The sequence below is a fragment of the Leuresthes tenuis genome, unplaced genomic scaffold (assembly GCF_036924035.1).
Source record: "Leuresthes tenuis unplaced genomic scaffold, fLeuTen1.0.hap1 SCAF_14, whole genome shotgun sequence".
Classification (NCBI taxonomy): Eukaryota; Metazoa; Chordata; class Actinopteri; order Atheriniformes; family Atherinopsidae; genus Leuresthes; species Leuresthes tenuis.
Window position 1 is genome coordinate 11,236,322 of NW_027325368.1, and position 19,826 is coordinate 11,256,147.

The following is a 19,826-nucleotide window of genomic DNA, read 5'->3' on the forward strand; positions in this document are numbered from 1 at the left end:
AGTTTCATCAGGACAGATTTAGAGGTTTTCTGCTCCATCTAGAGGCAGCACAAAATGCCTACAGGAGTCATTTTCAGCTCAATGGTTGTGTTGTCAATAGCTGGATACTTGGTTAAATAAAGGTGAATCTAAAAAAAAAAACAGTAACAAAAAAAAAAAAAAACAACACCTCAAAGATATTGATCGGATCATTTTATTTTTCAAGGACGTTCATGAAGCCAGAGGGAAAATCTGATTTTGTTTTCACTGTACACAATGTCAAAAACAATGAGTTACTTTCAGTTCACCATCACATCAACACATAATGTACACACAGTATCATCTGCACTCACTGAAAGTCTGGAGTTTGGAACAGGGCCCGGGTTATCAAAGGCATCTTGGAGTTTCGATCTATATCTGAATATGAGAGCCATGTCGCTTTGACACCTTTGTAAGGCTCGGTCTATGTACATCAAACAACAATGCACCTCATTAAAGTTGTGGTGGAGAAAACACGGAAAGCTATCAGACAGTCGACTGTTAGCCTCGGCCTGTCACTGCTGTGGAATGATGCATCAAGTGTTTCAATAAAGTTCACCATCGAACAGACTATAAGCAGTAGTAATGCAGCATTTAGTCTGTGCACACCGCTTTTGTTTCTTCTGGTGGCACTGATTCCTAATCTGAAAACAAGTGAAACACAGAAGAATAACGAGAAAGTCCTTATACATCATGAGGCATTAACAATACTTTGTTGTGATGTTGCAGATGTCTAAGATTATCATACCTACAGACACACATACTTCAGTTTCACACTCAACTTTAAGGAATGTTAGAAATTATTTGGTAAACTGAACAGTCAACATTTTAAAATCAAATACCAACGTGGACATTCAAAACAGGATGGATACAAAATAAAATTATATGAGGATTCATAGTAACATTTCTTGGGTCAATATTAAAATTCTGTGGAGCAGCAGATCAGCTGAGACTGCTTAAAATCCAGGTCACTGGGCCAATTCACCCAAAGCATTTTAGTCTCCAAGGATCCGCTTCATTGATGCCGATGCTAAAGTCAGCATTAACAGTTTCTACGAGGCGATTTGTGATAAAGATCATTTCTTCTTTCCAGTCCATGAATGCGTAAGGGTCGCAAAGACGGACCTTTTCGTTTTTTTGTTTTCTAAAAAACGGTTTCATGCCAAGGCCATCTTGATTTCCATTAAAACCCCTGATGTCTTTGGAAAAAACGTCTCCCTTCTGGCCTCCTCCGAGTCAAGGCTACCAAATCCTACCTTGTGTCTGATGCTTCCTTGTAAGAATAATAATAAATCACAGGAGAGGATCACAACTTGGATTAAAAATTAACTCAGCCAGGTGGTTCTAACTGGCAGCTGTGCTCAGGAGGTTTGTGAGCATTAAAGCTGTTGCAACGTTACACTTTCAAGAACTGAAGAAAAGAACACCAGGATGAAGGTCTGCTGATATGACTGAACTCTTTTCGGCCTCTCAAAAAGCATGCTCGGCTGTCTTGTAATTCTAACAATTTTAAATCAATCCTGTTTTGTAAACTACGTGAATTCTCCACCACCGTTATGAGGCCTGATAAACACTGTATGGGGGCCACCGTGTGGATTAAGTGTCACTTGCTAATAAGTAAAGATGAGATACAAAAGAAAACAAAAAACTGACAGACCAGGCTAAGGAAAGAACAAACATCCTCATGCTTCACAGGAAAAAAAAAAGGTCACATGTCCAGCACACACACACACGCATACACAACAGTTTCAAATACGCCACAGTCATTTTTAGCCTCCATTCAACAAGAGGGGTGAAAGCTACAAACTGTTAGCATCTCAACAGCTCAAGGATACTTATGCTACTCATCAAGAAAATCTGTTTCAGGGTTCACTTATTTATGTTCTCTTTCCACGGGTCAAGCAACTTTTCACCTTTTCTTTGTTTTCTTATCCAACATTCTTGTCTCTCTTCAGACACGATAACAGCATGCTCTGTTATGACCCCCCCCCCCCCCCCCTGCATGAATGATGGCTAAAAAGAATACCAGGCAAATAGAGACATTTAAATAATTTACGATGTATTTACACAATAATCCATCTTTTTTTTTTCCCAGCAGTTAGTTTCTCTTCGTAGCATGTGAATGCGTCTTCTAGTCACCCATCTTTACTTTCGATGTCTGAGGGGGGAGGGGATTAAAAAGAAACAAGTCATTAAGAGTATTTTCAGTACGAACACAAATAAAACTGATGTGTGGGAGAAGTTGCGAGGCATTTACCTGCAGAATGGCTACGATGACGCCGAACAGGCCAATCGCACTGCCAAAAATTTCCACAATGAGAATCTTTACGAAGAGGCTGGGGTTCTGGGCGTCCGCCAAAGCTGCTCCACTGCCAACGATGCCGACACAGATGCCACAGAAGAGGTTGGAAAAGCCCACGGTCAGACCAGCTCCAAACATGGAGTAACCTTAAAGTGCAGCGAGAGGAGGGAGTCAGAGATAATCAGGAATAATCCACAGTGGAACTGTCAAATCTGTCGATTGAAAATTAAATGCGATTTAAAAATAAAAATCAATAAAGGTAGACTGCGATTCTATTACTGGGTTTCTTCATGTCTGCTTTCTTACCAGCTTGGTAATTTCGAGCTCCGATGGTCTCGGGGGTCGTTCCACTGAAGTTCTACAAGATGAAAGAGATTATCTTTAGAAACAATCCATCCTTGTTCTGCTGTCTGAATCATATTTTAGATCATTCTGTCTCCACTTTAGTTCTAGGATCGTGTTGCTCTCCGTGCAGGGCTCCGTTCAACATTTCTTAAGGAAAAAAGAAAAGCTCGACAACACTTGTTACCTCCGCCATGTTGCTTATGACAATAGCCATGATAATGCCATAAATGGCAACAGCTTCACAGAAGATGATGCTAGAGAAAAAGATAAAAAAAAACAAAGTGTGAGAGAGAAGTTCTTGTTCTGAGTCTCGACTTCTTTTATTCAGCTGCACTCATTGGTTATCGGGTAATGTGTAGATGTCTGAATAGCTTTTGTTCCCACTGAAGCCCACCTGACCAAGTTTTTGGTTTTGATTCGTGGAGCCTTGACACCACCACCAATGATGCTTGAGCCGGTGATGTAGATCCCCCTGGGAAACAACCAAAAAAATCAATTAGCAAAAGTTCTGTCAAGTGATAAACAAACATTAAGCTGAACAATAACCAAGAGAGTTAAATGTGGCTGACGGCTGCCCACAAGTATTAACATCCAATTGGAACATAGAATCCACACATATCGTCTGAAGTCTAATTAGTTACAAATCATGGGAATACTACAAGACCGAGAAATAAGATAATCTTGTAATGTCAGGCGTACGCCTTTAATCCACTTTCCTGTATATCTGATTCGGTGGTTCTAACAAGCCTTTATCTGCAGCTGTTCAGCTGATTCTGCATTAAATCAAGGCCGAAGAGAGCTCTCTGGATGGCTTTTCACCCAGGTCAACAAACCTTTTTCATGCATTAAGAGCCGCTTTTCGTTATTTTCATATCTGCGTTTTCTCATATCACACACAAAATCTGTCAGTACCAAATATGTTCTTTTTTTAAATAAATACATCAGAACTATTCCAGTCACAGTATCTGCTTATTAATATGTTGTGCAACGCACCGAAATTATATTATAGCTTACGGTTTGCCAAATAATCACAGAACCCTAAGTATTCATAATGTTCTCAGAAAGCATGTGTTAGTAATATTTTCAGTATAATGTTAGAAAAGAGAAGCGTTAAATTATATAATACGACATCTTACATTTACAATTTGTTCAATTTTTCTAAAGTTTCTCAATTGAAAATAAAGAAGATGATAGTATACACTTTTTTTCAGTACTCACCACGCAGCCCCCACCACAGACAGAGAAATGGCCAATCCGATGCCAAGATTGGCCCACATGAAAGGTGAAGTCTCTGTCAGGAACCTGTGGGTGAAGAAGAATAACCTCATGAAGACTTCAGCTTGTGAAGACACATTTAAACTGATCACGATCACCTTGTGTGAGCATCAAAATGGGACTCTGCCAACAGCTTAAACTTCAACTTTACGGTGATCCAGTTTTTCAGAATTGAAAAGTACTGCATAGCGTATGTCATATTTTGTTTGATTGCATTACTGGAGTTCCTGACTAAATTTGTTGTGAGGAAAACTACAAGTCTTTGAAGTTTAGCCAATGATGAGCTCATCAAACAGGCTCACCACTGGGGAAAAAAAAATCCAGCTCACTACAACTCATCCCAAACAAGCAGCAGACGCAGATGAATTTCTAAATGACAGTCTCGTTAATTCTCCATATTTATTCCTTTAAGCTCCAAATAGATAAATTTATCCCCCCTTCAACATGCACATTGATATTCTAAGTGTGCTCACAATGTGATGAATATATCACGCTGATATCCCACACATTTTTAGACGTTAACAAGACGAGTGTTTGTGAGAATGCAAACGTCTAAATCATTTAGGCCTTGTAATTATGTCCATGTAATTCAAAGCAACCGAGTATGAGTGATTATGACGTCTGTTGCTTGGTCCTCTTTTCTGTTTTTCAGTATGCGTCTCTCCACTAATCTATCAATGGTGTAGGGATTGACCCAAACGTGGCCGCTGTTGCAGATACATCACTTGAATTCGACTCTGAACTTGAGTAAATGCGTAAAAATGGTTTTACAGACAGACTTAGTTTGCGTAGTTACCTATTCGGATTATATCAACGGGTCTTATGACAAATCTCGGGAAAAATATTAAAGCTTTGTTTTTCCACTGTAATTCTACAAAGTTAATTATGATCCAGAGGGTGAAGACAGATAAATGTCACCCTATCTTACTATTAAAGACAAAAGGATGATTAATCTGTAATGGTCATATAAAGGCAGGCTGAACAGGTCTGTGCTACAGTAGACAGCCTGACACTAGTATAAATTAAGGAAAGGACAAAAGGTTCAGTTTTGTTATGACAGTAAAGTGCAGTTGGTGATAAAAACATTAAACCAGACCTGTGCTTTTCTGTACTTTGGTAACAGGCCTCAAAGCATTCGATGATAAAGGACTGACTATCAATCACTACACCAACTATGCCATTCAATTGCAGACTGTACAATAATGCATACAATACTTACCATGCCACATCAAAGCGAAACCCAAGGTCAAATATGGTATAGCAGATACCTGTGGAAAAAATAAGATAATTCTTATACAAATGTGGAACAGCTTGCAAGTTATAAGCTGATTATTATAGTTTGATAAAAGAGAACCAATTCGTCAAAGCCATTAATGTTTAAGCACAAATAGTTTTGGTCCCTGATTATTATGGGAAGCAAAGTCACACTTAAACTCTAAAGTCCTGGAAAGAGGTTTGAGCTTCTGTGTGATGGCTCACTCTCACGTGAAAACTGCTGCAGTTCCTGTTTGGGAACCTTTTGACATATGTCAGCTTCATGCAGCTAACCAGCAAACTTTAGCTTTGCGTTATTGAGTGCAAGAGAAACCTAGCATCTCGACATGACTTCCTCCACAGGAAAGGTGAAACTGATCAAAATAAACTGGCATAACTGTTGTCCAGTTTTTGAACCGCCTGACATTATCTCCTCTAAAGTTTAGCTCTGAGCAACCTAGCATTAGCTAAACACTATAGTGCTAGCCAGATGCTAAACTAAATCCATGAGCAAATTTATATTTAATGTAACTACATTAAATGTATTCTTAGGAACATGTGTCAATTTAGTGTCCAATTACTCACATGCATGAACGTCATAAGATTAAATTTGCAAACGAACCTACCAGCACTAGCTAGCAAACATAACAGCCGCAACAGCGTCAGTACCAAGATTTAGCCAGGTCCCCACTTATAGATGTGAAACGAAAAAGCTAACCTTGCCACGAAGCGACAACGACCGACTTAGGCATAATAAAGAGGAAATATAATTAAACATGCAATTTCATTCATTAATCACACTATTATTTGAGGGAAAAGTATAACCTTACCGACGATTAATATGGTACTCCAGAAGGCCAAAGTGACCCCCGTATAAAGAATGGCGTGTCCGTTCATCATACACTCTAGCAGCATCTATTCGGCGATCTAGTTTGCTGGAGCAGCAAGCTATATTAGGCTCAAATTTTAAATCTAGGGAAGCCTATGCAACGATGTTGTCCTGTTTTAAGAAGCGCTACCCGTCGATGGAGGAAGAAGAGCATCAAAAGGAGAAGCAGGATAGAGTCAGCTGATCCAGCTTGACTGGCATGTGACCGAGGGCCGAATGGCTGCGTTCGGTTACACCACACTGCACTCTCTCAGAACAACACCGCGTTAACTAAAATGTGAATTGATTTCGTTGCATGCCGGGGCAGCTTACAACGATAATAATTTAGAGTTACAGTTAATACAGAACAAAAAAGATGCAATGAAGCAGTTTGAGCGATAAGAGTTGTAAGTAAGCGTTTTCCAAAAAGGCTGCATTCCAAACCAGTTTCACGCAGTACCTCCAGTGGCATGTAGATGTCACTGTTGTAATATCAGGCAAAATGAAGAAATACTTGAACACATACTCCAAGCTGCATGGAATCTGCGTTAGATGTCACTGTTTATAAAAGACTGATTATCCTTTTCTTGAAGGACATATAACAGAGAAATCTAACTAAACCGACTTCTACTATTATATACTTCTAATATTATATTATACTATGTATTATATTATATTATATATTATATACTTCTATTATTATATATTATACATCTAATTAAAAAAATGCAATGACTCTGCATTATAGTAGGTTTTTTTTTATTTTTATTTTTTGCTTAACCAATACTTTGGACTCAGTTTTAGGATATTTCAGTCTCTACTGCTTTATTTGAACCATTCTTTCTTTAACAAGCTATACATCATGCAAGTCAATGCTTTGTAGAAGTGAAGTAGTAAAGCATTGGAATTCATCTTTATAGCGCTGACACAGCATTGCATGTCCACCAGGGAGAGCCATCTCTCTATCTGTCATTCCTCTGCTTTAGCTGTCCAAACTCCTGCACCTGAATTGTGTTTTGGATTGATATTTTCAGATTTTAAAAAAATCTGATCAATCAAAGTAAATGGAAAATATTACAGGGAATTAGTGCTTGTTGATAAAACCATGAAGCATGTCAAGTCAAACTTCTCTCCTGGGATACACAAGATGTTGACAGCAGCACAAGAAGCAAACTGTCATGAGACTGACAGCACTCAATTGGAGACAATCTTGAAGTCTGACGTTTCCTCTTCATTAATTTTAACAAAGGCTGTCATTTATTTGCTGAAAGGGCTTTCTACCTCAAAGGATACCGTCCTCATCATCATTTTAGAATTCAGTCAAGTCTGTGTCAGTTTTCTCCTCTGAGGCCACATAAGTCACTCAGGTGTTAAGTTGATCAGTTGTGTCTTTTGTTCCGTCACAGATGAGAAATTATTTGAAAAGGACCCAAAGGTCGGCTAAATCACACAAGCATGTGAAGCGATAAACGCTGTTCATCACCATGCAATCATCACAGGGTAGTCAGCTGTACCTTTTTCCTCTCTTTTCCAGACTCGCTTTACATCCTCTCATATCTGGTCTGTTTTCAGATGTTCAAATTAAGGAATCAAGCTCAAAGCCAATTTCTCCTCACTTTTTTTCTTCTAGCACCAAGCATATATGTTTTCAAATCCGTTCAACATCCTGGAAATAGCCATATCAGCAAGTTCTACATGGGGTCTGCTGTGTATTAATTTACCAAGGGTATCATCATAAAACGGGAACAAGCTTTGATCTGAATCCTCTCCTAACTGTCAACTGACATCAGTTAACACTTCTGAAGTGTTGATTTAAGCTGAAATAAGGCCACTGTGGTAAAAGTTAAGGGGATTACTGATTCCTTGAATGTCAAACTCTATCACTTTATCTTGTGATCACTGTTATCTGACATGCAATGTAAACCCTCAGTGAGAACATGTCACATGTCAAATTAATCTTTCAATAAAAAATGTTTGTTTAGAACATGAATACGCTTCTTCTCATTCCACAGTGGAAATTAGATGATCTGCATATTTGTTCTGTTGTTCATGTAAAATTGACAGGTTGTAATCAAATGGAACAGACTTTCTTTTGTTGTCACATCAAGTGATGAGAATGGTTCTCTTTCATGCTGCTTATTGAATGATGCTTTCAAATGAAGAACATAGTCTCTCCTTAAAGTATAAAATAGTAAAGCTAAAAAAATCTTACTAGTCATTTCACCATAGCTGTAATAGTTTTATAACAGATGCAGAATATTTTTCATCTAATTCTTTAAAATAGCTTAACAAAAATATTAAAAAAACAGGCTTTTCATTTACCTAAGTTTTGCATATTTTCTGGATGATTATGACAATCCTCCATGCCTTCTAGATCTATGCCCTAAAGCATGATGATTTTTGGCACGTCTGTTATGATGGACAACATAAAAAGAGCTCGGAGAGGCTGTTGAAACCAGCACAAAAAAACATTTTCTCTTTACCATTTTGTTTTTGTGAAATTCTACATATATTTCTCTTATGACTCAACCTTTGATAATTGAAAATATTCTCCCATTAAGAGATGACCCTGATGGTTGTTTGTGAAAAGAAATTTATGGTGACCCATGACAGAAGCAGAGAAAGAGATATTTATAGAGCTAAATAATCTGCCTGAGGATTAGGTCAGAATGGATAGAGCAGTGGACAAAACATGCGCTAATGTCTCTTCATGACCAATTCAAACTTTAAATAGTCGATATTTCTTATTATAATGACCTTTAGAGAAGCATTACTGTGGTAACCATGACAATGAAGTACAACTGCTCAGCAATAAAGTAAAATGCATGCAGTGGGCATACCAATTTCTCCTTTTTTAAAAAAAATCTTGAATATCTTAGGGCACACACATTTTACAAATTGCACAAAAAACATTCTTAGAACATTCCAAAGGAAAGAAAAAGAAATACAATTACATGATTGTGAAGTCTGATACTTAATGATGTACTAATTTATGTATATGACAATAGGAGACAAAGAAAGAAGAGGGGATATAATGCATTAAACAAATAAACCAAACAAAACTCATCCCTGCTTCAATGTTTTGTTACTGGTTCACAGCTTTGGTGCTTTTCTTTGTGTATAAACTGTGTATATTTACATATTAGGGATCTACATTTATGAACTTAAAAATGTCCATGTAGAGGGTTAGGGTTAGGGTTATCTTGCAAACCTTGGTGTCATTACAGTCACAAAATACAGTACAATGCAAATCAGAACTAGATTCAAGGTGAACTGGTTCATGTTCACAGTTTACCGTTTGAAATTTTAAACCAAGTGGTCATAGACAAATGAAACTAGTTCAAGTAAATTTCTCCCTTTTTTTATGACCTTCCCTGAATCCTCTTTTCTAAATGATGCATTGTGTTAAGGAGTGCTATGGTGTATTGAAACATGGGTACAGCAACCATCTGAGGAGATGAATTTACATTATCAAATCTATTTATAAACATTAATGTGCTCAACATCAAGCTGTGAGGGTTTTTTTTCGTGCATTGCCTTCTTTATTTGATAATCTGATGAAAGCATATCAGCCATCAGAGACCCATTCACAAACACTTCAGTCTGACAAGTAACATCACACTGATGTAAGGCAACTTCAGCAGTGAGCTGAAACAAAAAATGCAACTTCAAAAACAGCCAGAAACAACATGTCATACACCAAAAAATACGCTAATGCAGGATCCAAACAGCATTATATTTTTCACATTATATTCATCATTATATATATAACAAAAGTGAGTTTCAATACCACTAACAGTTGTAAGCTGTTTAACTTAGAGGCTTAACCGGCTCATTAGACACTGAAATACAAGACAAAGTACACACATTAAAATGTGTGTCATCCTGTTAACTGATTTGCATCCCGCTGGTTTAACCACTGGGCTTTCACGTGGTGTTGACTGATAATGAAGTTGCTGAGACACAGAAACCTCTGTGGAGCCAATCTTTGTTCATGTTTAAAAATACAACAAAGCATCAGTCTGAATAATACATGGACATGGAGGCCAGCTCCAGCTCCAACAGTACTTGCATATTTGATCATCATTTTAGTTTGGCGAAATATTTTCAGTTGAAGATCGAAATCTGATTAGCAGAAATCAAATACAAACAATAAACAAAGAAAACAAAAATGCTTCTATTAAAAAAAAAACAACTTTTTACTGTGTGTATGAATCATGAAAAGAAATTGAAAAATATAGACACCACAGGTTACCGGAGAATAGTATGAAGGAAATATGACAAAAATGGAGATTACCTTGAATGACTATTACAGAGAAAGAGTGTAGGACAAACTACACTGAACATCAACCTTATATTGTAAAGAAAGAAAAAAAGATTGACAGCCCTTTGTGTTCAAGTTTTAAGGGAACATTGTGCCAAAAAATGTTGCCATCTAGTTGTGAAGGCTGAATTGAGTCTATATAGCCATAGCCTCCCACTTTCTCTTAAACCTAAACTAAAAAAACAATTGTAGACACTTAAAAAGCAAAATAAAGTCCGTCAAGGCTTTGTTTGGCTTCTCTCAGCTGCAAAAACAAGAAAGCACAACATGGCTGACTTAGTGACTAAGGAAGCATTGCCAAAGCAAATTCGGCTGAGCTGATTGTCAAATGAGACAGGATTACTTTATTATTCAATCGAACATGACTTGTTAATTTAGCATGTGTAAAGGTCCATCTTGTGCATGCATGAAAGAGTCTTCTTCAGAGCTGTAAACCTTCCTCATTGGCCTGGAACTTAAATAGAATCTCATGCAAATGGCAATAAGAGCTGCCAATCTGAAACAAATCCAAGATTTGAACCATAGTTCATGTAGACTTTGAATCTTTCCTTTTTTCCTTCTCAACATGAAAATATCAAAATACATTAAAAATGCATTTAGGTTTGGATTGATCTTTCTCCAAGCTGTATTCATTTGTAAATCATGGCAAGCCAGCCTCCGGTTATGCTGAAATATTATAATATTCATTAATTATTATGAGCGGTGTCACCACAAGATTCATTGCTACTGCTTGTAAGTGCAGTTACATTCAGAGATGCCGTATGTCTGTTTAATAAGTCCTCAAGAGTTTCTTTGAGGAGAAATGAGGGTGTTCAGTAAACTGACTGTTGATAACTGTGTTTGAGACGGAGCAATCAAGGAGAGTTCAGTTCAGGTTTTATTTTCTCAAAAACTTGCAAAATACAAGTAAAATCACTGTATTCACTAAAAATCAACCCTTAAAAGAAGCAAAAATCCACTTGAAAATAAGGTTAAAAGAAAGTGTTGTGTCAACTTGCAGTCCCGATAGAGTGATAATAACCAGCATGGATAATAACTACAAGAAACAATGTCTCAAAAGAGCGATAAGTCACTTCACACAAATTATCTTATTAAAGGGATATATATTTATTCTTCCAGTAGTAACTAGTTACTAGGCATTACCAGTGCTGTCAAACAGATTAAAGTCTGATACATAATGACTGATTTGCTTTACACTAACATATTCTATTGAGAACTAGGGCAGCACAATATTTTTAACAATTTACCATCATCCCAATATCAGCATGTGTGATGGAAATCGCAAAAAACCGCTTGAACTGCAAAAAAACCTGATCAGCTAAAAACCTTTCTCAGTATTTGGTTGGAAATAGTAGGAGATCGCTGGTGCATTAATGAGGGCTACATTCAACTTGAAACTGAATTCATTTAGATAAAAATGGAAGGTCAAAGTTAGAGGAATTTCTGCTTTTGTCCATGTTTTACAACTAACCAGCATGTACAGGTGCAGAGGTGGAATGCAGCCCCCTTCATTAAAACTGAGTTAAACACCATATACTGAAGTATTTGTTTATATCACGCCTAATTTTATATCACCTATTTTCATAATATCATGCAGCCTTTTTGTGAACTATAAGCAGCTGCACAGACTCTACTTGAGATGGATGCAGCTATCGGTTCTGATATGAAAAGCAAGCAAGGAAGTGACTTTAAATTCAAAACCACTTCAGACCACCAGATGTTGTCTCAAAGCTCAACAATAAACTCTAATTAAAGAAAGAATTTTTTTTCTCTCAACTTCTCTCTTGAAATACATGAATAAATTAATTTCTTCCAAAACCAATAATGCTTTGGTCAGAATAACAGCAAGAGGCAGTACTGGAGCTCCTAATTCATCCATTAAATAAAATTCTGTTCAAGTGGATCATTTAGGGTGTGGAGTGAGCCACTTGAGTCCACTCTACCCTCACTTCCTTAGGGTCTGCCTCTTTTAAGACTAGTAATGGTACTTAATATTCCTTGGAGCACATTGTTAAGATATGAGAACACATACATAAAATCTGAGGGAATTTCAGCATTATCACTATTGCTCTTTTACTTGAATGGAACAAATTAAGGCTGCCAGATAAGAAAATCTCAAGTACAGAATCTTTTACAAGATACAAGGAGGCTGCTCCAGCAACAGATTAATGTCTGTAAGTTCAAAAAGAGATGCTAAACGATTACATATGAGTAATAGTCATTGTAATGGTTTTTTAGATTTTCTTTTAATTTGAGAGGTCAACAAATAAGTGTTCTGGTAACAAAAGAGTGTATGAAAGAAAGACCATCCCTTCAAATGCTTTTAATATTTTTTACCCTGCTGGTTTGATTGATGAGACTTTAAAATACTAGACATTAACATAAGTAGATTTTAATTGATACTGTAAAATTAATTATGTGTCTTTTTTACTGGTCGTCTTAGTTATGATGCTGCTTCTGTGTTTGGTTTGCCAAAGTGGAATTATATTCAAATTAATTCTATTTTATTCCACTGATCTGCATGCCTACTGCTTCATAACAGAACATACTCAATCTTCACTCCATCTGCACTAATATTAACCCGTGTGACTTGAAACACATCTCTTCTTTGTCCTAAATGACTGGAACACATTCAAGACACATTTCTCCATATCAGTGGTCCAAGCTCATTTGGGTCTATGAATATGTTTACACAGACACAGATTTAGTAAAACAGTAGAACTAAGCTAGGTATTATTTGTGCTGTTTGCTTTATTCATACACCTTCAAATGTAAAAAGAACAACCTTAAGATTACAACATGAAGGTTTTATATATGTAAAAATTCAACCCTCTCTTGATTCAAATGTTTTAGGCATCAGGCCATAGTAAAAAAAAATATCATCCAATTCCTTTGAGGTCTTAAAATTGGGAAACTGCAACCTCAGATGATGAACAACACATGACATATTACATTGTATCACTATTTAACAGGAGTTAAGAAAAAGGAATATAGATTGCTCAGAGAAATTGCATAAAACTACAGGCCTAAGTTAGCATGTTAAATGTTAAAGTTGATGTCAGTACAATTTGAAAAGACTGAACAATTGTTTGAATTACCAGAAGAAAGCCTCAACCTTCTGAAAAGAACATGGCAGCACTACTTAGGTATGTAAAGTCGCATCTGAACAAACCACAACCATCTGTCAAGCACAGTGGTGGAGGGCGTATGGTTTGGGCTTGTTTCGCAGCTACAGGATGACATTGGGATAGGCTGAGTTTAATTGAAATGGTATTCAGGATTTTAAGAGAGCTGTGTATAAATGAATGCTCTCAAACCTCAATGAACTCAAGCAACGTTGTATTGATTGACAGAAAATTGAATAATTCAAATCATTGCTGCTAAAGGTGTTCCTATAAGCTGCTGAATCACAACATGTATTTTTACACACACTTTCTGCATTTTGACTTAGTTTTTATCAAATATTAATGATTCATTGTAATGTCATAAGTTGTTGCTCAGCTGATGCTTTTACATAATTTAAGACTTGGAGCAGACTTTTTTTGTGGCCCATTATGTAAAACCTTATCACTGAAAGAGAATAACTTTCTTTTTCAAATGACTGCATTCGGAGCTGTTTTCCCTTTTTTCCTTTGACTGAGGTCTGAGGTTAGATGCTACAAAAACATAGATTTTCATATTTTCATCAGTTTGAAAACATGAAAGTTTTTTTGAATAAACAGGGCATGATTTAATATATCTATAAGAAAGCCTGTATTAGTTAAATCATCTTTTTCTATCCTGTTTTTAACTCTGGTGGAGAATAAAAAAAACAAAGTGATTGGTGAGCAATTACTTTACGCAGGTGATGTACAGTCCCCAGAGTGATGCATTTCATATTAAAGAAAGCACATTGCGTTCATACATGTTTCTGTTATTTTAGTTGCATCTTTTCTCCCACTTTGATCCCATTACACAGACACAGTATAAACATAAATCACATTTTTTCTTCTTAGGATGATGACAAATGCCAGGGGTTAATAAAAGAGACAAGGCATACAGCATAATGTTCCATTCAAAATGATCATGCTCCATTAACAAAGCCCCACTGTGCGTGATAACATGCACACTAATATCCTGTTATGCTCTGGGTAGGTTGCACCTCATTTCAGTAGACACATTTGTACTGGTGACTTATGAAAATGAAAAAAAAAATTGATTGAGAATGTTTGAATATTTAGCTCAAACACGACCGTCATAGTCTTTCATGCTCTATTCACTTTGTCATCATGTAAGGCACAGAGCTGTTTGGCTCTGAAATTAAACTAATCAGTATGTGAGCTTTCATCCAAACCTAGTTTTTCAGCACATAGTTCTTCATAATCGTTCTCTGGCGTCCATGTGTCTAATTTTATCTGTGGATGCGGTAGTTGCAGCGCCGCTTTACAGCACTAATAACATGTCTGTGTCTATGTGGTATATACAGTATGTTATCTTTCTTTTGAAAGTTCAGAGTCTCAAAATAAAACGAAAATATATGCTTTTGCATTAGTTGCCAGTGTATGAATGATTGGTCACATAAGTTTCTTTGAACTTCCACAAATTACTCTGTTTAAAGAAATCGCTTTCATGTCATTTCCTCCCTATGCTGTGATAAAAACAACTTGAAATTATTATTATTTTTTTAAAATTTCCTCACAAAATCTATCTATTTCATCAGGAGATACTTAACCAATAATAAACTTAATTTCTGTTGGCTGATTTTCTTCACTCAGAGAAATGTGAATAATATTGATTTGATCTCCAGTTTTAAGATACTTTTGCAAATACTTGTCCCACACTAGGACTCACACTTCTGCGAATGAATCATTATAAGAGAATTTAGTGAGGATTTAGCTTTGTTTATCATTAAACTCATTAAAAAAAAAGAAAAGAAATATAGCCCGTGGCAATGACATAGCATCAGGGAGAGCTGCCAATAAATGACAGCCTTAACAATCAACAGTGGTGTTAGCTCAGGAGGAACAGTTGTCATCTGCCAATCGGAAGGTTGGCTCTTGACTTACGCTGACAACATTTCGAATTGTTCTTGAGCAAGACATTGAACCCCACATTGCCCCCTGTGCATCCAATGTGCTAATATGTGTGATAGAGGAAAAACTGTATAGACTAAGACGTTCTGCATGAGTTTTTGTGTGAATGGGTGGAGGTGGCTTGTAGTGTAGCACGTTAACAGCTCAACTAGAAGAGAAAAGCGCCATATGATTACAGCCCAATTACCTCTTAACAATAAGAAATGTGGATTCATTCAGGAGTTTTGACATTGAAGAGACTTAAATGTGTAAGCACATGACAGACCACAGTCTTATTCACATGAGCCTGATAGGCAACACAGAAACCAAGAAAAGACAAAATGAAGGCAAAAATCATTCATTGAGGAGAAATTGATTTGTTAAGTTGAGGAGAACCAGTGGTGAACTGAATCAGTGTCCTGGTGAGAAGTTGACATCAGCTGACTATTGCTAATCTTATGTCGACTGTGAAGTTTGTCCACACATATTGGTGTATCAAAACTAGAACGGTACTTTTTAATATTGGAGTATGAAAAAGTAACAGGATCTAATCTATAAGGATCAACTGGTAGACGACAATCAATATCACAAACTAGCATACATAAAGACAGGCTATGTTTTATGGTGCCCAAAAGATTAGAACAAGAAAAAGATATAAAAGGTATATCGTTAGACATTAAAAACATACTGTTAGTAAATACTGAATAAATCTTAGCTCAATACTTCCAGCACACACTTTCCAGTTCTGCCAAGCTTGATTTGCTCACCGTTCTGTCACCTTCGCACCCTTTCAGATGCTGATAGTGATGGAAGCACCTCAGTGCTGCATGAAGGGAACCTCTACCTGCTATTATTCTCCCTCGATTCTGACTTTCATATTTCTTTTGGAACTCCCATCAAATGTTAAGGTACATCAGGATTCTGTCTAAAAGGACATTATTCCCTAATATCTTTTGGGATTTATCTTGCAATAATTTAAAGAAAGTGATAAATTACAACATACAGTCTATCACAACAAGAAAATACATTTTATATTGCAGCATTTGGATGTGGACTGTCGGATGTTGAAGTGGATGCAGAATAAAACACCACTGTGTTTACTTTTTATTTTGCTAAATTTTTTAATACTGTTCTGTGTTTGACCTATGAACCTGTTCCAAACATTGTAATGCAAAATAAATCATACAGCTACTGTTCTGAACAAACAATTATTATCAACAACAATCATTTCTAAATGTTTTTCAACACTTTGAGAGACATTAATGTGGGTATTTTGGTCTCTGTGCCTTTGTCTGCTTCTGATTCCCCCTCTTAAAAACAGGCTTCCAAGTCGTATTTGACAAAAAATGGAAAAGAAAGAAATGTTTGCATGCATAGTTTCAGAAAAAATATGTTAAGACCAGAACAAATTTGATTCTTGTGCATTCATCTGCAAAACTTGAGACAAAAGTATAAAAACATCTCCTTGTTGTGTGCCGTGTTTAGCCCTGTACTCCTGGTCGTGGGCCTTCACCATTTTCTGTGCGTGTGGCATGTGTGAGGTGACTTGACTGTGATGCTCCTACTCCTGAATTTCTGGCGGCTGGTAGCCCTATCCGCACCAAGGATGATGTTCTTAAGTTGTTATACTTCCCTATTACTTTTTGCTCTTGATTAAATATTTGTACTGGGAAATGGAATACTGTCTCCTGCTGCTTGGATGAGCGAACCCGGGTGCCTTAAATGAGATTCACCTAACAGAACATTTCCCTGGGTGCAATTCCCAGGGTGGTGTTGTCGGACTTCTTCCTATATCTACCATACCCAATCCCACAATACCAACAAACCTAAAACTATTCACTTGCATCACCTCACCCCCAGCGATGCATCAAAGGATGTATCAAAAAATGTATCTATTCCAGAGGTTGTTTTTCTCTGTGCAATTTCAGCTTCTTTGTTTTGTTGACGTTCAACAATCAGATCACAACTTGATAAAACTGACTCTCGAAAGTCTCATGAAGAAAAGCTAGCATAGAAATTGTCCTTGATGAAAGAGATCAGAAAGCTACTTTTGCGTTTTGATAAAAGACCGAATCAAAGGATTTCTAAAGGTAAACCTGCACTTTCTTTTTTTTATCAAGATTCTAAGTATGCTCAATATCTTTTTTCCCTTAAGTTTCTTTTAACAACCACAATTCTGTTTCACAGTCATACATATTTTCAGTCTCTACCACCACCTTCCGATGACTGCACACGTCCCAGTTTATTAGCTTCAAATATTGTGGTGGAAAAAATGAATATTATCCAAGCACTGTTATGGTGAAAAGCACTCAGGCAGGTTTATTGAATAGTTCTTGTAAAAGAGAGAGCAACAGAGTGTAGCTCTGACTTTCAGTGAATGTCATATTATACCCAAACCCAGGAGTCTGTATCAGTCTGTGGAAGCTAACTTCTTATAGACAACGCTGATGAGCAGGATGGCCTTGCGGAGTATGCAAAACAGAATGAACAATGAACAGAATCAATTATTTACTGGAACATCTTGTGCCTGAGAAAAGAAGACCAAGTCTCACAAGTAATGTAAACACGATGAGACACAAGCATGAGGCTAAATAACATTTTCCATTTCAGCAGTAACGGAAACATGCCTATTCAATGACATTTTAATGACCTTTCCAAAATTTGCTTCAGTTTTGCCTGACGGTGAGAGAATCACAAGTTATGAGCTGAAAGTCACCAAACAAAGTCACTGTGTTCGATGGAGACTGCAGTGTACAACATAAATCTTAATGTGTTTGCTACTGAGAATGACCTCTTTCACCTTAGATAAAGTCAGTTTGAAGTGACATAAAAAATATGGGAATACAAACCTGTTAAGAAGCTGTACTTGTCGTGTTGGATAATACAACACATACACCCACACTGCATGCACAGGATACACGCATTCACCACACGTAACATATCTAACACCCTGTCGAGCACGTAAGTGTGAACACACTCCTGCAGAATTTTCATTTCACACAAGGACCTTAAAAACATTCTGCATTTTTATTCAGAACTAGTCACTAAGGGTCATGCAAAGCTCAATACAATTTTGCTAACAGGGATTTGGCTTCAGCAAAACCATTAAGACTATATTCTCAGACTTGGTGATTGTGAAGTGGTAAATGTGGGGATTAGGTTTATGTTGCTTATGAGGGTGTGAGGTCAGAGACCAAAAGATACTACAAATAATAACAAGCAATGTAAAAGTAAGAGACACTGTGGAGAAAAGGACATATTTTGAGACTGTCACATGTGGAAGGTATTAACATGTTGTACAAGGCTGGACACAGATGTAAAAGATATAGTTAAAAGAAAAAGAAAAGGGCACTAGAATTTCAAATATCTCAGCTTTGTACAGCTAGTACCATGAATATTGTATTAACCGCAACTGCAGAAAGTTGCTGAATTCTTTAGTCGCAAGGAAACAGTTTACTTTGGAACCAAACTTCCTCCACACCTTTGAAGCATTTCTGAAACAATTCAACCAACTGACAAGCACTTATGATCAGATTTATTGGTCTTATACTCTATTATAAGGGAATTTGTTTTCTCAGTGGTAGAAAGCCACGATTACACACCTGTTGTGAGGTGACTGACACCCTTTGTTGTGCTGCTCGTCTCTGCCTGGCTAGTTCTTTTCGCTTATTTCCCGACAAGGAAGCGAGACTTCCAGCAACAACAATAAAAACTGAAAATGTATGTTGGACACAAGCATCAGCATTCTTTATATGAATACAATTAAGCTCTTAAAATAATGACACACCTCTGTTTAATTTTCAGTGCTCACATGTGAAGTAACCTCTTGTGAATATTTTGCATCAGAAAGACACAGACTGCATTCAACGTCCGTTTCACTGTGATGAAGATAAGAGAGCTGTCTGAGAGCATAAGACACGTGTTTGACAATTACAGACGTCCAAGACTGCATATATTTGACAAAGCTGCATTTAAAAATACTGTAACCAGATCACAAGTTAACTTCTTGCTTGGAAATTTACATCCATCAATACCTTTTTGATTTACTCTACTAGGAATCAGACCAACAAATTCAACCAACTGCATAACTTCCTGCCACAGAAGTAAAAACATAGTTAAACACGATTAAGCTAAATGATTCCAAAAAAAAAATGTCTGTTTCAACAGTATTTAATTCCATCAAACTGTTAAGATGCCTCCAGGAAGTCTCAGTTAGGTGGAATTTAGTTAAAGAGGTCTCTGAACGTTGGTGCAGATCAGAAAAGATTTAAGCTGACCCAGAGCTATTGGCAGAGGTGCCAGAAACTGATACTACTGTATACACTTCACGATAAACCAAGTAAGGCCAGTGAGGACACACTGACATACCAATGAGTACGTAAGACATAC

The 19,826-nt window shown here is 36.9% G+C and overlaps 1 protein-coding gene across 1 annotated transcript; it reads right to left on the minus strand.

Moving 5' to 3' along the window:
* Positions 1–177: 177 nt before the first annotated feature.
* Positions 178–6,297, minus strand: atp6v0b (ATPase H+ transporting V0 subunit b). The gene is made up of 8 exons (XM_072363552.1): positions 6,025–6,297; positions 5,160–5,208; positions 3,884–3,967; positions 3,060–3,137; positions 2,850–2,919; positions 2,627–2,678; positions 2,276–2,466; positions 178–2,176 (listed from the first exon to the last, which is right to left on the minus strand). The coding sequence occupies exons 1-8, from the start codon at positions 6,107–6,109 to the stop codon at positions 2,150–2,152; spliced, it is 636 nt and encodes a 211-aa protein (XP_072219653.1). The 5' UTR covers positions 6,110–6,297; the 3' UTR covers positions 178–2,149.
* Between the last annotated feature and the right edge of the window lie 13,529 nt (positions 6,298–19,826).

Coding starts and splice junctions, on each gene's coding strand:
- atp6v0b (XM_072363552.1), bottom strand. CDS start 6,109: ATGCTGCTAGAGTGTATGATGAACGGACACGCCATTCTTTATACGGGG. Junction 3,968..5,159: donor TTTCGCTTTGATGTGGCATG/GTAAGTATTGTA, acceptor CTTCACCCACAG/GTTCCTGACAGAGACTTCAC. Junction 2,467..2,626: donor AGCTCGAAATTACCAAGCTG/GTAAGAAAGCAG, acceptor CTGCACTTTAAG/GTTACTCCATGTTTGGAGCT.